The sequence below is a fragment of the Fukomys damarensis genome, unplaced genomic scaffold (genome assembly GCF_012274545.1).
Source record: "Fukomys damarensis isolate Sample0158 unplaced genomic scaffold, DMR_v1.0_HiC HiC_scaffold_1, whole genome shotgun sequence".
Taxonomy (NCBI): Eukaryota; Metazoa; Chordata; class Mammalia; order Rodentia; family Bathyergidae; genus Fukomys; species Fukomys damarensis.
Genome location: NW_022900913.1, coordinates 47,259,295 through 47,279,761, shown reverse-complemented (window position 1 = coordinate 47,279,761; position 20,467 = coordinate 47,259,295). Strand labels below are relative to the sequence as shown.

The 20,467-nt window shown below is 34.4% G+C and overlaps 1 protein-coding gene across 6 annotated transcripts in view; it reads right to left on the bottom strand.

Annotated features, from left to right (window-relative positions):
• The window catches only part of Ipo11 (importin 11), a 181,151-nt gene that overhangs the window by 93,875 nt on the left and 66,809 nt on the right, over positions 1-20,467 (bottom strand). For all 6 annotated transcript variants that reach the window (XM_010637225.2, XM_010637222.3, XM_010637223.3 and 3 more), the window contains 7 exons: positions 19,152-19,242; positions 18,091-18,138; positions 17,038-17,143; positions 13,765-13,891; positions 4,936-4,969; positions 4,710-4,750; positions 2,787-2,903 (listed from right to left, as the gene is read on the bottom strand). In XM_010637225.2, coding sequence (XP_010635527.1) covers positions 2,787-2,903; positions 4,710-4,750; positions 4,936-4,969; positions 13,765-13,891; positions 17,038-17,143; positions 18,091-18,138; positions 19,152-19,242 — 564 coding nt within the window. The remainder of the gene's footprint in view (positions 1-2,786; positions 2,904-4,709; positions 4,751-4,935; positions 4,970-13,764; positions 13,892-17,037; positions 17,144-18,090; positions 18,139-19,151; positions 19,243-20,467) is intronic.

The window sequence follows — 20,467 nt, the reverse complement described above, 5'->3', positions numbered from 1 at the left end:
ATTTTGTTCTTTCTTCAGCAATGCATAATCTCAAAGAGCTGCCTGACACTATACCTGGTGACTGTATTTTTATTTTAACTAAATATGGGATCTCTCATTAGAATAATGTGATTGTAGGTTTTCAAATGTTTTCACAAAAGGTAAAGACAACATAATACTCAAATAATTGCATACTAACAAAAAGACAGACATTGTTGAAACCCCAAAATTTGACAAAAATCAAACTGAGTATACAAAAGACAGTTGAGAGATACATACAACAAAGATATAAATGATGGAGTTATTCAATGGTTAACAGAAAAAAAAAAATACCAGAGTACTGAAATAAAATGTTTTAACCATTTCCTATGTTAGTATGATCCCTGAAAATAAAAACTTCTGCTGGGTAATCACATTTGCTTACTTATGAATAATAGTTACCCAAACTGCTAGACTTTTTGTGTTCTAAAGATGAAAGTAAGCATAACTCAGAAGTATTATTTTCTTTTTCTTTTTACTGAGTTTATTGGTACATTCTAGGTATACAGTACAGTTACACTCATTACTGGGATCTTGTACCTTTACATGACAGGTCTTGGTTCTCATTTTTTCCCCTTGTCCCTGCCCTCCCTTCACCCCCTCCTCTCCTCCCCATTTACAAATACTTTCTTTCCATTTTTTCATTTTCTCGTATTTTTTTCTTTTCCCTTATTCCCTTTCCCCTACCCTTCCCACGTTTCCTACACCTTTAGCCCTTCCAGAAGTGTTTTTAAATTCATCAAGCGAAAAGAATTTCAAACTTTTAGGAAAAAAAGGGTTTACATACAGGTGTAGGAAGACATTAGAAAATGCATGTCTATAAAAAGAAAAACTCTAGAAAATACTAGCCATAGGGCTGGGGATTTAGCTTAGTGGTGTCAAGCATGCCTTGCAAGCCCAAGGTCCTGATTCAATCCCTGGTACTAAGAAAAAAGAAAAAAGAAAATACTAACCAGATATATTTAGATATAGATTATAGAAAATAATAAAACTAGTATTTATATTCAATTTTTAAGCAAATAAAAATTTATTGCATAAATACAGTACTCTAAAGCATACTATACATTCGTAACAATTTCATACTCTGAAATTCTGTAAGTTAGATGAGCTCTGAATTATCTTTTTCATTTTCTACATGAAGACACAAGGTTTAAAGGCCTGCCCAAGCTAAATGGAAGAGGAAGGGAGTTAAAATAAGTTTTAAAAACAGTTGCAATTAACTATCTGTGATCAAACTCTTAATGTTGTTTAGAAGCCAGTAGCAAATTAAACAAACCAACTAGCCGGGTGCGGTGGTGCACATCCGAAATCCCAGCACTCAGGAGGGTGAGGCAGGAGGATCACTGTGATTTTGATGCCAAACTAGGCTACAAAGTGAGTTCAAGGCCAGCCTGAACTGCATAGCGAGATCAAAAAAGAAATAGTCCAAATAATGTAATAAGAGTCACCAGTGCCAAGAAATTTGTAAGATATTACTACTTTTAGACACCAGTATCCAGATCTCCCCAGAGTGATTAAGAGCAACTCAAACTCAAACATCAACTTACATGTTTAGCTTAGTTTGAATGCTGGTACTGCCGTATGAATTCTGGCAAGTTCCTTAAAGTTCCAAATTACTTGAGATAATAAATTTTAACTCCCACTGTACTGTATACCTAAAATGTACCAATAAACTCAATGAGGAAACAAAAATTTAACTCCCACCCTAAGGCTTTTGTGAGGAGGAAGTGAGAAATATACGCGAAGTACTAAGCACATATGCTATGCTGTCATTACTTAATAACTATGACAGCTATTCTCATCATTGCTTTGGAATTAATAACCTCAAGATATCAAAATTCAAAAATAGCAGATTTAAGAGTAGATGCTAAGTCTATGAAGCTCAAATCAGTTATTCTTCCCTAATATCTCACAGAATTACTGCAGTGCTTTTCAAACTAAGATGTATAGTGGTTAACTATGATATAAGAGGCTATAGGATAAGGGCCGGGGATTTAGCTCAGTGGTGCCGCCACCTACCTCACAAGTACAAGGTCCTGAGTTTGATCCCCAGTACAAAAAAAAAAAAAAAAGCCACAGCGTAATTGTTAACATGGTTCCCTGGATTATCAATTTATCACCAAGATCAGGAGTGACAAAGGAAGCTAAGTTAATTTAGCTGTTAATAACTTTACACGTTATTTTTATATTAAATCAAATATGGATATAATGTAGCCTAGATTACCAACACTTAATTTTAAGGTCAAATTTCTTTAAAAGTTTGTATTTACTAAGACACTTGTGCCTATACCCTCAAATGTACAAAATTTCAAGATTATTAAGCATAAACTAGATCATCCAAGTAATGAAGATTCTACTTTCCCTTTCTTATTTACTTGTTGATTTCGTGAGATAAACTCTCACTATGTACTCTACACTGGCCTGGAACACCATGTAACCCACTATGTACTCTTGTCTGCTACACTGTGTACCCCAGGAAGCTCTCAAACTTGGTGTCCTGCCTTGCCTGGCCAGGAAATTCTACTTTCTAAATGATTCTACATTACTGATGTAATTTTAAAAAATATTTTAACTATCTTAGACTTTTTTAAAAATTCAAATATAAGTTATCAGTTTTGAATAATGTAACTGAAATCACGGCCTATAAGTTAGAATTTTAATGTATGCTTTAACATTAACTATGTAACTAAAACCAAGTCATTAATGAATTCTACACATATTCTACTCACCTCCCTAACATTTAATTTCATGTTTTACAATAAAATTACCTGCATGTTGACTCTTTCAATCACACAAGAAAGGACATGTAAAACGTGCATCTTTGTGTCACATTCTGTAACTTGCTGCAGCAACTGAAAAAGTAGTGTGAACATGGTCTCCAAATACTACAAGGAAAAAAAAATTCAGAAAAGAATATAAAAATCTTTATATATGTGCAGACGTAAGTAAATAGATCACAATACCACAGCAATAACAGAAAGTCAAAGCTTTAGTAATATTTAAGCAACTTTAAACTATTCAAGCTAATTTTTATTATTTTAAATCTTTATTGCTGCAAAATGTGTGCATTTCAGAATCTTAATCATCCACAAAATGACAAGATTGTCTAAACTGCTTACATTTACACTTTATTCTGTCAACTAAGATAACAGTGTCTTCTCACTTAATTTCTACATGTCAGTTGTTAATCACAGATTGTTTTATTTTGTAGGGCATACATATTAAAGCGAAAGGAATACAAATTATTGAACACACATAGGCAGCTATCTGATGTGGCCCTTACCATATATTGCATGGAGTTGTAAATTTTTGCAGCTATATACTTGTTATTCTAAAAACCACACAATTTATTAGAAAATAAACACCATATGTCTGGATTTGAACATGAATATTATGTGGCAAAGTGACAAATCATGGGACTTAAAACACAGCATTTGTTTACTTAGATATCTGGTTTATTTTTTGTTATCCTTTTGTTTTTGTATTTGTGGGTTTAGGGGTCTTTTCCTTTTCTGGGGTGGGTACTGGTGATCGAACTCAGGACCTCATGCTTATGAGGCAAGCAACAGTACTACTAAGCTAAATAAATCGCCAGCTTTTCTTTTCTTTTAATTTGTTTTTTATACAAATATCTAGAACACATTTTTTTCATCCAAAAACATGTAATGACTATTGTTAATAAAAAAACAATCACTATTCTATAAGTGTCTCCACAAAAAGTACTTATAAACATTTTATCATAAAACTTTTCTCCTCACCAAGTCTCTTAAGAACACTACCACACCAATTTTACTGATAATTAAGCTGAACTGTTAATTTGATTGGCTTGAAAGCTGCCTAGGGGACTAGTTAAGCACATTGCTAGGTGTGTCTCGGTGGGCAGTGGAGGCCAAGACCCTGGGTACTAAATCTGTTCCCTGGCCTCATTTTCTCTTGCACTGTTTCCCTGCTCTACTTCCCAGCTCCCATGAAGTGAGCAACTTTTTTCTACATGCTCTTCTACAATGATGGTCCTGCCTTGGAGTCAGCTAACCATGGACTGAATCCTCTGAAACCACAAGTCAAATTAATTCTGTCTTTGGGGAGGGGGTTTCACCACCTGCTTTGTAAGCACAAGGTCCTGAGTTCGATCCCTAGTACCAAGAAAATAAATAATAATAATAATAAATCCTCTCCTCCTTTTTGTCAGTACTGTGTCCCAGCAATGAGAAAGCTGACCAATATATTGCCATATTAAACAAGTGCTTACTGAGTATTAACTGTGTAAAGAACACCCTGTCAGGTGCTGGGGGCTAGAAAAGAATAAAAAGATTGAGTATGGCATGATTCTAATCTTCAAGTAATTTGCAATCTAGTGCAGGATTCAAACAAGTCTACACAACCATACAGGGAAATAACAAGATTAAAAGTAACAGGCACACATAAAGCAAAGATACTAAATATTTATAACTGTAACCAGAAAAAAATTTGGCAGTCAACTTCAAAAGAGATTAAATAAAATATGTAGAATAAAAGTGACCTTTTAGCCAAAAAAGTTATAAATTCAAGTTATGTCCTCCAAAATACTTCAGTGCACTCTTAAATTCAATTTTAATAAATGGATATACACATACAAAATTCAGCTATAAAATAATACAATATTGAAAAGAAATATGCAGAAATTGTTATAAAGCCCAGAAATGAATACTTACTGGTAGAAATTGATCTGTTCTAAATTCAAAATCATCAACAGGTAAAAAAGCAGTTAAGGCACACTGAGAATATTGTGAAGTTTATCGAGATAAAAATATATCTAAAACAAATACAATAAAACAATAAAAAACTACATGTTAAACTATATGATAATTTCACAAGATAACATAATAGTATTAATAAACTTTTTTTCAATGGAGTACTTTCAAGTATTCAAAAGGATATTCAACTTCAGAGTTGTAGCCGTTTCTATTCGGACCTGAAAGAAAGTACACACATTAAACTCTTAATCACTCTAGAACTACTAAACATTATTAATACCTAACAAAAATTATATTCAAAATATTTTTTTTTTTTTACTTTTTGTTAAAATTAAAGTCACAAAAGCTGAGCGTGGTGGCTCACGCCTGTAATCCCAGCACTTGGGAAGCTGAGGCAGGAGGATCGCTGTGAGTTCGAGATTAGCCTGGTCTACACAGTGAGTTCCAGATCAGTCTCAACTACATAGTGAGACCCTCTCTCAAAAAACCAAAAAAAAAAAAAAAAATTAAAGTCACAAAGTAAATTAGGATATAACCCTTAACTTGCAACCAAAGATTAAAAGAAAAAAGTATTATTCCTACCCTGCTGTTTTCTGTAACTTGCTTAAGGAGGCTTTAAGCCAGTGGGTTTCTTCCAGGAAGAAAAATCATTTGTTTATGAGACTGAGAGAGAGCAGAGTGCAGGTGATTCCAGGGGAAAATGGAAGGTTGAGAAGCTAGAAAACAGGTTGAGGATGGGGAGGCTAGTGAAGGGTATAAAAGAACAGGAAGAGAAAGAAGATGGACAGGAGAAAGAACACAAAAATCTCATCCCAACCTCAAATTACAGTAAATCCTTGATATATCCAAAGGTATTTCTGAGATTTTCTAAATTCCAAAATTCACAAATATGGAAGTAAAGGTTTATGCAAGCTCCTGACCCCTCAAAAAAAAATTTTTTTATTAGTATAGTACCTGGGTAGACTGTGTCATTACAATATATACTCCTTATTCTCTCAAGTTTTACATCTGACTTGATCAACTAATTTGGCACAAGCTAAAATACTCACTGGTTTCCACATTAACTCAAGCCATAATTAAATTCTGTCTTCCACTCTGTAAACATATATCTAAAATGTTATTTTCAGGCTAAGAGCCATTACTTTCCTAATGTGCTACATTTACCACACCTGTAATGGCAACTGTTATTCCCTTTGTATATATTCCTCAGAAAGAAAAAGTTTTAAACATTTTTTAAGCATTTCTGAGTCTAGAGATGCTAACTAAGCACAATGACCATATGGTAAGGACTACATTGCCAAATCTACAGATTCCAGGGCTCTGTGTAAATGACTTAATAAATTAGCTGATCATTTCTGCAAATTTGATTTTGCTTTCTGTAAACTTGCTGATAACTCTCAGAGTGGTTAGTTCAAGTCCTATACTTGAGCTAGCCTAATACCTGCCCTCTGTCCTTAGAAAGAGGCAGTCTACAGACTAAAGCAATGGACACAGTTCCGGGACCAAAAAGAAATGGTAGTATCTCAGGAACATAAGACAACCAAGAAAATATAAATAAGGTACACATGAAACAATAAAGTAATCTGCTAAGAAGAAATAAAAGAATGGCTTAATAATTAGTTTAAAAAGAGTATTCTCATTCTTGGATTCTTTCCTGACCTTATGTTCCAATTATTTTAATAAACATTTTTCTAAGATTCGATTGTATACAAAGCAGAAAAGATACTAGTAATATGAAAAACATTCTATACTTTCCTATGTGTTAGTACTACTATTATTACTAGCTAATACAGTTTTCTACAAAATTAAGATCACTCATTTTACAATTTGATATATTTCTTCTGAAATACACTTTCAAATAAGTCTCCTAAAAGGATAAAAAGTACCTTCAATTTATTCATATGCTTTTAAGAAAAATAATTTGAAGCTCATTTTCATATACTATGGATACCAGATATATCAATAACAAACGTAAGACAGAATGCAGGAAGCTTTCTTCCTGGTTCTAGGCTGGCCTAATATTCTGTGATCTCAATATTATTTTACATTTGATTAACATCACTGAATCCAGCATTCTGGGATCTTTCAAAACACAAACTGGCCCAGAGTTTAAAACCTGCAGAAGTTTATTTGACATAGAAAGTACAAGCAAACAGAAAAACAAAATCAAAGATATAAAATAGAAAAACCAGGAGACCAACAGAAGCCAAAAGAGTGGGAAGTTAGCATCTCCACAGATTTTGCAGTGAACTTTGCCCAGATCCTAGCTGTAACTCCCACAGTGTATGCATGGTTTACTAAACTCTTACCTATGCCACTGAAGGTTCCTTATTAAATTCTACTAAGCAGGCTCTCTATCCTTTGTTCAGAGACAGCCTGGCAGATCCTCCCCATAATAAAGGCTTGTTATGGTCCTGGTCAGGTCTTGGATTTTGGCTTTTTTACCTGACATATCTGGTGCCGAAACCTGGGAGAAAGGCAGTCGATTAAAGGACAATCCCCCGCAGGATGGGGTTGACTGGCCTTTTGGCTCTCTCCTCCAGACCACATCTGCCGAGCCAGGACCTCATCGGGGCTCTTTGCCTTTGCTGACAACTCACATCCACACTGGTAACTCATTACAGGGTGAGTTGTAGGCAGTTTAGCTTCCCTCTACTCAGGGGTCCTCTGTCTCACTCTCATTCTCTCTCTTTGGGGACTTCTCAGAAATCCAAGTGCATGGTCAGAGAGACCCTCTCAGGCCATTGGGCCCAGGACCGTGCTCCTGGGAGATGCCCCATCAACCAATTCCTCTCATTTTTCCCTTCTGGTGACTGGCTTGGGGAGTATCAAAAGAGACAAAAGATGTACCTCTCTTTTGCCCTCCTCCTAGAGAGCTAATTCCTCCTGATCCACCCTAATATGGGCACCCAACAATCCAAACCCCCTCCCTCAACGCCTCTTGGTTGCCTCCTGGCACAATTAATTCCTCTTGGATTGTTGGGAACCGACTTTAAGCGACAATGACTCATTTTTTATTGCAACCAAGTTTGGCCTCAGTACAAATTAGACAATGAATCTAATGGCCCGAAAATGGCACTGCCAATTTTAACATATGGCATGATTTGTGCAACTTTTGTCAATGAAATGGCAACTGGTCAGAAATCCCCTATATACAAGCCTTCTTCTACCTACTCTCTCGCCCCTCCCTCAAACCTGTTCGCCCTCTCAGGTACTTCTAGCCCACACTCCATTTTCCACCCCTCTGACTCCCACCTTCAACCTGGCGATCACTCACCACTCACACCTCCCCACCCTATAACCTGGCCACCTCTTCAATCTCCTCGTGTGCTTCTTCACTTCCACCACCTTGTGACCCTTTCTCACCTCTGCCATCCTGAGACCCTTTCTTATCTCTGCCATCTTGTGTGTACCCACACACCTGATCTCTCCCTGATCCTCCAACCCCTCCCAAACAGGAGAGTGAGTTAACAATCACTTCTCTGCTTACTCTTCCTTCTCCAGCTTCCTTGGAAGAGAGAGAAAAGCAAGACTCTGAAAAAAAAAAAAAAAAAAAAAAAAAAAAAAAAAAAAGTAAAATCCTCCTCTGGCCATTACCATATCAACAACTTGTTCAGCAGGCTACATTACCAAGAAATTCCACCGGGCCCTACTGTTTTCTACGTAAATATTGGAAAATGAAAAATAAGGTTTAAAACAATTCAAAGAAAATGTAATGCTTAAGAACAGAGCTCAAAAACCAAATGCTAGGTTACAGCCCAGTGCCAGCTGCAGACTGCTTGCTCCATAGTAAAAATCAGCTGCAATGTCCTGCCAGGCAGGAAAATCTTTAAAAAAAAATTATAAATTTTGGCTATTTGACAAATGTACCTTTCACCTTCAACTTAAAATAATGTTTGATTGGTGTTTGGCTTCCAGATGTTTAATCAATGTATCTGAAACATTTCTTTTACATTGCAAATTCTTAAATTGAAATTATGGATTAACCGGACCCTCTCTCTAATTTCTGCTTATAGACTTCTGACAATAACTATAACACAAGATTATGGTAGTTATAAAGTGCTTTTACTCCTTCTGATTCTAATTTCAAGAGATCTCTGTTAATAGACCTGCAAAAGTTTGGAGTAGCCTTAATTAAAAGAGATGTTATAATTCAATTGGTCAAATATATTATATATATAGGCCCAAGACCCATCCTAATGGCTGACACTGACAGGAGGTGAGAGGCTCTATGCACGGTTGCAAAATAATGTCTAGAGACTTCACTGACCTTGCCAGATAGCAAAATGTTCATATTGATTAACATAGGTCTCACTTGGTCTTAAACACCGAGAAGAAAAGAATAACCAAAAGAGGCAGTCAATGAACAGACACTAGTGATAGAGAGATTTTTGAGGCCCAGAACTCCACCTCCCTATAAAAGGACAGATCTCCAAGTAGTAAACCAGATAACCCAGTCTCAAAAAAGGCCACAACACCTATTTAATACCACCCTCCACTATCTCCCTGTCAATATCTCAGACTGTGGAATGCGTATGCCCATTTAATCCTGCTTATTCATTCCAATTCCCGTCCCCCTAGATGTTAACCTGTCTGTCTCAAATACTGGCAATTTATCCACAGTTCTGGGACCCTTGGCTACAAGTCTCCCATTCCCTACACAAACCACTAACCTGACATGCATGAGGCAAAATGACATCACTTGCCTCTCAGAAGAGTGTCCAATCTGACCGTTCAATAGCCTGTACTTCATATGTAATCAAGAGGCATTACGATGCCTCAGTCTGACATTTTCTGTTACATATCCTTCCTTAGCTCTTCCATGACCATTTATACAGAAGCCCAGATGATTAAACAAGCTCTCCCACAGAAAACAATCAGAAAAAGGGCAGCTCTCCTTCTAATCCCCTTCTGAATGTTTTGCTGTTTTCAAAATTTCTTGCAGGAACACATGAGGGCATTTACCAATCAGACAGTCACGGAACTCATCATGGCAGGGTATTGGCCACTGCGGTAGAGGGAAAAAGTCCTCACCTACTGCCCCCATCACATACAGATTTAACCCCAACTTTTGCCCCTTTGTCAGCTTGAAGCAGCTCCAGAAGAAACCTTCACCCAACAACCATAAAACAGAAGCCTGGAATGTTAGATTTCCCTCGCCTTAAGATGTCCCTAATTAATGAAGACACAAGCCCCTCCTAGTGATGTCACAAGCTTCCCCAATCCCTAGCCACTACATCACTCAATCCCACCCCAGCTCCTGTAAGTTCCCCCAGTCCTATAAAAGAAGTTCCCTGTTCTGCCATGTCACTCCCTATAATAAAGGCATGTTATGGTCAAATAAATAAATAAATAAACAAAAAAATTCTACTAAGCAATGTATCATTTTCAAATATTCACTATTTCTATACTAACAGTCAACTTGCCCACAAACATGGCCATTTCTTTGCTTCTCAGACAATTACAATGTACACAGAACTATAGGCCTTTTAATTACACCAGAGTTTACATCTTATGTAGTTTCCCACATAAATGAAAGATTATACTAATACTAATTTTTAATGGTTCAGAATTGCTTTACTGAAGGTTACATAGATAATCTAAGTAAACTTTATAAAAATTTATTTAGAATTCATAGAAATTAAAAACATAGGGCCAGGGATTTAGCTCAGTGGTTCTGCCGCCTGTTGCACAAGTGCAAGGACCCAAATTCGATCCCCAGTACCAAAAAAAAAAAAGTTCAAAATATAACTGGTTCAGGTGCTGGGTATTTAGCTCAGTGATGCCACTGACAGCCTCCCAAGTGCAAGGTCCTGAGTTCAATCCCCAGTACCAAAAAACAAAACAAAACAACAAAAAAACAGATTTAACTTATTCAGAAACCTTAAAACCTAAAGAAATCCATTATTAAACCAAGTATTATGATAAAAGAATTGTCTGTAACAGCTCTGTGGTAAAGTGCTTGCCTAATATGCACAAGACCCTGAGTTTGATTATTGTAAATTATCTGTAATACCACCATCATCTGTAATCCTGGGAAAAGTAGATTACTCAAATGTAAGATTTAGTAATTCTAGTCTGTGGAAATTAAATGTTCTCAAACCTGAAACTTGCAATAAACACTGTATTTGCTGAACAGTATATCCTAAGGGCAGGGACAAAAAAGGAGATTTAAAAAAACAGCTATTTTGGCCTACTGTATACAATCTAGTCAGCAGTTCTCAAATTATATATGAAGAAAGGTCATTATACTTAAGAGACGGTTAATAATAAATGTGAAGAGATTCTCAACAATAACTATACACACTGTATCACAGGAAACAACATAACTAATGATAAATACCACTAGGCCTTTTTTAAACCACAGCAATTTTTTTATTTTCAAAGGTACAAAAATGCATTCCTTACACAAATGAAGGACTGACAGAAAACTGGACCATCAGAACAGAACAATGTCCAGAAATACACTCATACATTTATATAAATCTGATGTATGATAGAAGCAGCTTTATAATAATGAAGAAAATTATAAAGTATTCCATAAATCACTGTTGCATTTTTTAAAAAACTATAAAAATGGAACCTTAATTCATGTTATGTTCAAAAATAACCAAAAGAAGATTTCCTAAACAAGAAATAAAAGAAAAAAAATAAATGTGACTATATTAAAATTTAAAATTTCCACTTAACAAAAGACAACAGGAGAGACTGGAAAGATATGGTGAGCTACCTGCATCTGTACTGTTTTATTTCATAAATATAATGTTTGAAATATATGTGAAAAACTTATAGAAGCCTATACTAACTGGAGAAGTCAGTCCTTCCAGTTGCTATACTTTTTCTACTCTGTCCTAACTAGTCTCTTTATAACATGAACACAAGAATAGACAATTGTAGTTGCTCATTATCAAATCTATCCCAGCTCTACAACAGCACTCAAACAATATATTATAAACATACATACAATATCTGTAGGTATGCATGTTTATAAATGAATAAGGCATCTTCCCACCTTTTATTAGCCAGCACATCTCATTGTTGTTAAAGCAATGTAATTTATATATTCCTAACCTTAAATGTACCTTTAAGAAAATGCCATGACAAGTGTATACAACATTAACTTGGTGCCTTACAAAAAACTGTCTTCTTAAATATATCACAAAACAATAGCGACAAAATAAAACAACTGCAAAAGATGTGAAAATGAAATGTCACCCTCAGAACAGCTAAACTGAAGGGAAAGAACTGAACCTGAAGCAGCATTTCCTTAAAGTATATTCCATGGACATTAAGATAACCACAATGCAAATGTGTATTTAAAAGTTCTGATCAATCCTGTACTAAAGAGGCCTAGATGAATATTTAGCCCAGAGTTTTTTCCAAACTTACCTTCCTATGAAACCCTTTCTCATTGTTAACATTTGCTGATATGGGGTAGAATTAATGTTCAGCTTGTAAAGTGTAAATCAAAACAATGTCTCTCTCACTCTCTTTCTCATGTCTGCAAACCTCCATGCTTAAACTATTTAATTACAGATTATTTACAATGAAACCTCCATTATTTACAAAAACTAAATAACACTTCAGCAGAAAATCCAAAGATCAGTTAGTTCTCTGTGCCTTTAGAATGTACCACATTTCTACAACAAATTCATCTTTCTAATTATTTTTTTTTCAGTGAACACTGTAAGTACTGTAGTTTATTTATCATGGCATACCTAAAAAAGAGAAAAATATGGTTGAGCCAAGACCCTTTCAACTGAGCTATATATCCCAGCCCAAAATTTCTATTTTGAGACAGAGCCTCACTGATTAACTAAACTGCTCAAATGCCTGTAGGCTTGAACTTTCAATACCCTGAACTCAGCCTCTGACACTACTGGGATTACAGGCATGTGTGACTATTCCCAGCTAAATATTTCATAGAATTTTCAAACTTCTTAAAATCACGGGCCTGGGTAAGTAACTGACCTATATAATAAAAGAAGAGACACAGTTTTTTGCTGTTTTTTTTTTTAATGGAAGATCAAAGTTTATTTACTACCTTCATACAAAAACATTAAACATCAAACAACCAAAATTAAAAAAAAAAAAAGATACTATACTAATGACTAACATGTAGTTTATACAAAATAAACTTTCTAGGTCCAGGGATTTAGCTCAGTGGTTCCGTCACCTGCCTCGCAAGCACAAGGTCCCAAATTTGATCCCCAGTATCAAAAAAATAAATGAATAAATAAACTTTCTGGAAATAGATCTTCTCAGTAGTTCAGGTTATTGTGTCTGAATGGACATGACTAATTCAGCTTAGTGTCAGACCTATAGTTTTGAAGGAAAAATTCAACAAAGAAGGTATTCTCAAGTTTCAGTAACACAAGTTTCAGTAACATAAAATCAAGATTATATTAACATCATAAAGAAAAATTCCTGAAAAAAACAATAATTCCAAAGGCTTAAAAAAATTCCTACACAGGACAAAGAAACAACCATAGGATGAAACAGATTATAATGCTATGTCAATGGCAAAGTTTGTCCTGAATCAGAAAAGAACAGGTACATTATCAAGTGATCTTAAAAACTAACTTCCTTTGGGTTGGGGATTTAGCTCAGTGGCACCACGCCTGCCTTGGAAGGGAATGATCTTGAGTTCAATCTCAGTTCTAAAAAACTTTCTTTTTTTTGTTAAAAAATTATAAATTATCCAGAACAGAAAGTTTGGTTAAGAGTTTTTTCAGTGACTAGTATTGAGAAAGAAAAACAATAATAAAAAGACTTTACCCTCAAATCAAATGGTTTACCAAAGAATAACAACTATGGTAATAAGCCATAACATTGTAAAGAAAGATATAAATAGGCTGGGGATTTAGCTCAGTTGCACCAGCTTGCCTGACAAGGCCCTAAGTTCGATCCCCAGTACCCGCCCCCAAAAAAGATATAAACAGTTCCTAAACACAAAATTTAGTAAAGGTTAAATTTATAAAAGCAATTATTTTAAGATATGTAAGCCACATACCACTAAATCTTGATCTTGAAGTAAGTTACAAATTGCTTCATATAGCATGGGTCTTAAATCAGATTTGAATTTTACAGAAATCCACTGACCAATCAGCCAAATCACCCTGCGTCTCAATGGCTTATACCTAGATAGGGAAAAATCATGAAATTAAAATGTTATAATATTTTGAGAAGCCTATTTTACTTAGTGTATGTCATCATTTAAATCTAAAATGTAGTAATAAACACAATCTACACTTACGTAAAAATTCAAAGTTATTTCTAATGTACCACAGTACAAAATATTAACAATAGTCCTGAGGTAAGTAAATGAAATTCTTAGGCATCTGTACTATAACCCTGCTTCTTTTGCATTAAAGAACAGTAACACAGATACGTACATAAAAACCAAGTGCATTTCTATTCTTGAAATAACTAAAACAGTGCTAATGCCCTACACCCTAAAGATGGAGGTCCCAAAAAGTAATAATAAAAGAGTTCCCATACTCAATTTTCCCATTTCAGTTGTTAATCCCATAAAGATTATTTTCACAATATTGTGAAAGACCCCTCAGCTTATATAATATAATCACATAAATAATTTAGCTAAACACTGATTTTGAAGAGATGCCCAATTACAGAATATGATTCAATTCATAAATAAAGGTATACTTATGTTGTCAAACATTTGCAGTAACATGTACATACATTTATGTCTTTTTTCTTGGCTAAAGAAAATGAATGTTCCTAAGTCTAAAGCAGGAAGAAAAAAATACAAAACTCAAAATATTTGTGTCCGAGAAGCCATATACAATTTTCTTGGTATAATACAAAATTTTAATGGCAAGATGATAATCATTTCTGGCCATAAATGGAACGAATTATAAAATATACTGCTACTTTAGAAAACCACAGTCTTAAAAATGATCAAGTACAATGCTCATCAAAATTGAAAAAAGTACTGTAAATATTTCCCTGTACTGTAAATATCAAAAGTTTATAGCATACCTAAAAGAAATAAAAAGCACAAATAGTACACTAGGTTTTGAAGAAAGGAAGAGTGAGAATGGAGGCAGAACTGGAACAGACCTTTCAGTTAAAACAGGATTTGAACAGGAAAAATAAAAGCCAATCCAAGGAGTACGAACTGCTTAAACAAGTCTGGGAAGGAGAAATACCAAGACTTATGTAAAGTGACATGAAGGAATCCTCAATTTGACAATTTAACTCTGTTCAAAGAAAGAGAATGAATCTCGCAAGCACAAGGACCCAAGTGAAATCCCTGGTACCAAAAAAAAAAGAAAGAAAGAAAAAAAATAAAGAGAATGAAGCAGCACAGAAAGGTCAAATTCTAAGGTCACAGTCACTTCCAAACCCAGTTTAAACTGGAATTAATTTGTCCCTCCAACTGTGGTGCCTGAACCAGCAGTACCATCATTCTGAAAGTGAGAAAGTATACAATCTGATTCACTTACTAAATAAGAAATCTAATTTAACAAGATTACCTACCAGATGATTCATATGTGTGTGTGTGTGTGTGTGTGTGTGTGTGTGTGTGTGTATACACACACACACACACACACACAATATTGAGAACCACTGCTTTAGATCAGCCAAGAAAAACATAATGCAGGTCAAATATGTTAATTTAAAAACTTTTTAGTGTCTAAATGAAAATAAGTTAAAAAAAATTTAATACTTTTTATCTCAACATACTAAAAATAGCATTTCAATCTTTTATCAATACATATTTTTCAAAGTTTAAGTTTAAAAAAAATTTCCTTTTGAGACAGGGTCTCACTATGTAGTTCAGGCTGGCCTTGAACTCAAGGCAATCCTCCTGCCTCAGCCTCCTGAGTGCTGGTATTACAGATGTGTGCCACCACACCTGGCTTAAAATTTAAACTGACTAAAATTAAAAAGTTACTTCCTCAGTTGCATATTTCAAGTGCTCAAGAATCATACCAAGGGAATAGACTCTAGGGTTTAGGGACAATTAATTAGACTTTGCATTTCTGTCCCCAGTAAAGATTTTTCTCTCCATCAAATGCTCACCACCTCTCTGAGATAGAAACAGTTTATTTTATTCATCACTGGATCAATGGATCCACAGGACATAGCATATTCTAAGTACTGAAAAAATGATCTAATACCTATAGAAATAGCTAATTAAGAATCAAAATTTTTTTTCTTTTTGGGGGGCAAAGACATGCTATGTTGCCCCAGCTAAGCTCAAACTCACTGTCCTCCTATCTCAGTGTGCAGAGTAGATAGAATTACAGGTGCTGCCACTAAGCCAAGCTTCAAAATTACTTTTAAAGCATCTCTAGTGTATAATTCCCTATAGCCCTAAAGGCTTATAAAATGATCTAAATGTAAGTAGACTTCTAATCATTTAATAATTTAGTCAATAAATATTACTAATCTATGACTAATAGGTACCAGGTACTCAGAAGTTAACTTGACAAAACTGTACCTTTCACACCAACGGAAAAAAAAATCCTCTTGAAATATAAAATGATCTCTAATTTTAAACTATGAAATAATTTATAAAAACTATGAAAGACTTTCCTTTTTATTCCATGATACTCATTCAATACTCAAACTAGGAGTGGGGGATTTAGCCCAGTGGTTCTGCCGCCTACCTTGCAAGCACAAGGTCCTGAGTTCGATTCCCCAAACCAAAAACAAAAAACAAAACTCAAACTAACACAGGCAAGTGCTGAAATGCATATAAAACAAGAATTGGGCAAAACGTCTACTAAATATAACATGAATTTGTACTATTAATGTAGGTACTTTAGTAGAACCAAACAAGTATTCAAATGTTTTTGCTGAAATTCTCTACATCCCGATCTACTCTCTCCCCAGTATGCTCTACGTGATCCCAAGACAGCCAACTTTCAAGGATGTTACCTTGGTTAAGTCACTCCTGACATCAAACTTGTACCTGTCAACAGTCTTTCTTTTGTGTTACTTCTTTCTGGAATACACAGACCTCCATCTTTCCTTACCTTTGCACAAAATCTTACTTTTTTTTTCTTCTGCAAACTGTCTTATATAACCATCAAACTACTTCCTGGAAGTCACAGCTCATGTTTGAAGTAAGCTAACAAAAGAATGAACTCTTTTGTATATATTTCAGTTATAAAATTCACAAATCTTACATTCTTTTCTAGACTAGACATTACCTGCTAAGTCATACAATGATTCTTTAAAAACTGTAAACAAATTTAATGCCCTATTAATAAGGTTAAAGAAGTATACAATAAACACAGTATTTTATACTTGCCTATTGTGAATGACTTGTAATTCTGGAAGAAGTTGGTTTTTAAACCACTGATCAAAATCAACACTATCAAACAGCTCATAAGCAGCTAATCCAACGGCATTATACACTGAGAAGGAAATTTAAGGAAAAAAAAAAATCAAACATTGGCCCTTATATAAGAAACTAAATTTAGAGCCTGGGGATATAGCTCAGCGGTAGAGCTAGCACACAAGAGGCCTTGAGTTCAATCCCCTGGGGGGGGGAGGGAGAGGGCGGGGAGGGGAGGGGAGCGGCAGGGAGAGGAGGGGAAGGGAGGCAAGGGAAAAAGTAAGGAAGAACAGAAGGAGGGATAGACAGAGACAGAAAGGGAGAGAAAATAAGAGAGGAGAAAAAAGAAAGCAAAATTATTTTGAACCATGTAATATATTAAGAAAAATATGCAATATGTTAACCAACAAGAAAGATTACTAAAATAGACACTGTAGAAACTTCAAAGTTATTTTACTTCCTATTTCTCCGAAATATTCCTTTGTACTATGAGAATTAAAATTCACTGATATGCAAATTATAAAAATTATAAAATAGCATCTGCTTCTAAATTGAGACAGTATTTATGGTCCCTGGTCCCTGGTTATGTTTCTCCAACTTCATCTCTCAAAATCCCTTAACTTCAATGTTAAGCCAAAAAACTAAGTTTAAACTCTACTTTGTACTTACTCCTTTGACATTCAAATCTTTGTACAAATTGCTCAGTCTTCTTGGAACACTCTTCTCACATCTACCTCTTGCATAGCTAACTCCTACTTGTCCTTCTACTCTCACATTATACTATACTTCTTTAGGAGTCTTTTGCTGGGTACACCAAACTACCTTGTTTTTACCACCTACTTTAGCATTAACTATCCCTTACAGAGTTATAACTGATTGTCTGCTAACTTGGTTATCTGCCTCACCAGAGTTCCCATACTATATTTATCTACTCTTATATTCCAACTGACCCACACACACAAAGTACTACAAAATAGACCCGGCATTTATTGAAAAATTTGTCTAAATTACTTAAATTTAGCATACCAGCATCTTTGATTAACAGTGCATTCATATCTTCCACATTGGTGGGCCCTAAAAAAAGGAGAGAAAGAGAAAGAGAGAGAGGGAGAGAGAGAGAACCAAGTATCAGCAAAAGTAAATAAAACTAATTTTTAAAACTTTAAGTTTACTTTTAACATATATAAAAATTAAAAACTGCATCTGTTAAGAGTGTAATGTTACATTTTGATATATGTATATACTGTGTAATGTTTAAATCAGGTTAAATATATCTATCTCAAACATTTATCATTTCTTCATGTAAAAATATTCAAAATCCTTTCTAGCTTTTTAAATTATATAGTATGTTACTGCAACATACTGTGCAGCAACACACGAAAATTTTTCCCTTTTAATTAACTGTACATACTCACTCAATCTTTCCCCATCTATCTCCCCATTGAAACCACTGCTCTATTAACTTTTGCAAGATCAACTTTTTTACATTCCACAGATGAATGATATCACATAGTACTTGTCTTTCTGCATAAAATGAAATTTATTTTTTATTATAAACTGATAGCAACTACATTTATTTATTTAGTACAGAGTAATTTTGACTTATAAATACAATGTGAAATAATTAAAACAATTTAATGTGTCCATCACTTCAAATGCTTAATATTTTTTGTAATGAGAACATCTGAAATTCACATTCTCGGCAATACTGACAGTATAAAACTCTATTAACTGTACTTGTCAGTGTTCAGTAAAATTTTTAAAACTTCCTTCTAACAATCTGCACCATTTGAACATTATTTCCCCATCCTCCAGCTTCTGTAACCATCATTCCATTTTTCACTTCTAATGGATTCGTTGTAGATTTCAAATGTAAGTGAAAACATGTAGTATGTCTTTTCATGCCTGACTTTAGTAAAATATTCTCCAATTCCATGCATACTGTCATAAATGAAAGTTTTTTTCCTCAGTCTTTCTCAAATTCACATATATTACATGATTCAGGAAGGAGCACATTGTACATACTAGGCACTCACACTATTTGAACATTAACAGGGTCAATAAAAATTTCACAAAATATGCCTTACCTTGAAGAGTTTGCATCATTTCCAGAAGTACAGGAGTCAGAGTTTGATTATATTCATGGAATATATCTATAAATAGTACTTCAGTGCAAGGCTGGAGGGGGAAAAAAGGACAAACGTCTAATAAAAACTGCACTGATTAATTTTACAGTAAAGAAAAGAATGCTCACTCTTAAAATCCTAAAATTCTATAAATATTTTCAACTCGTAAAGATTACTATTTTTATAACACAATGGAAAACATAATGGAAAGTAGTCATAATTTAATTCATAACAAACAGAAACACTTCATTATTTCAATTGCTTGGCATTATGCATTCAAAAATAATTTTTACTCAAACTTTTAAAACAAGTATTCTATAGACACATTCATTTATAGCTCAATACTATAAATGACTTAAGATTTAAATGTAAAAATTACGTATTTTTAGCAATGATACAATAAGCTACCATAGCAATTCATAAATTTAATTCACCATGTAAAGTGGTATTACCTTCAGCAAACACAAACAGCAACAGAAATTAATGACAGACTACCCTAAAAAAAGACTGATTTTGATTCTTAAAAGTAGTGAAAAGAATCACTAGATGATCCATAATATAAAAGAAATATAATTAAATATTATGTTTAAAAAGAAATCTTTTAGCCTGGTGTGGTGGTGCATGCCTGTAATCCCATCACCCTGGAGGGTGAGGCAGGAGGATCCCTGTGAATCTGAGGCCAGCCCAGGCTACATAATGAGCGCAGTGAATTCAAGGCCAGCCTGAACTACATAGCAAGACCCTGTCTCAAAAAATAAACAAACAAATAAAAAATTTTAAAAAATAAACCTTTTGTATGTACACTGAAATGATACATCATCTCAGATATTTCATTCAAAAAAGTTGGAGAGCAGATTTGAAAGTAGACTATGTATGCATTAACTACTGATAAACTAAGTTTTCATGAAGGACTCATCTACTTTCTACTATATTTGACCTTAAAAGAAAGTCTTAAAAATTAAAGTAATAATTTTTGAAGTTTTAAAGCCTCAGTGATTTCTGATTTAAAACTAACAGCTTATGAATCTAAAAACATTAATGTACATGTTAGAAAACTATTAAGCTATGTAAATTATGTAAAAACAAGATTTAACATAAAGGACCATTTGATGAACACATCTGATAAAGCTTCCTGAAGGTAAAGTATACCGTATCAGCAAATAAATTCCTAAAGCATCCTAAAACTAAAAGCAGTGGGCCGGCTGAGAATTACACTAAATGGTAAGCAAAATAATGTGTCAAAAAGCAGCTTTACCTGAGTTTGGTCCCTGGTACCA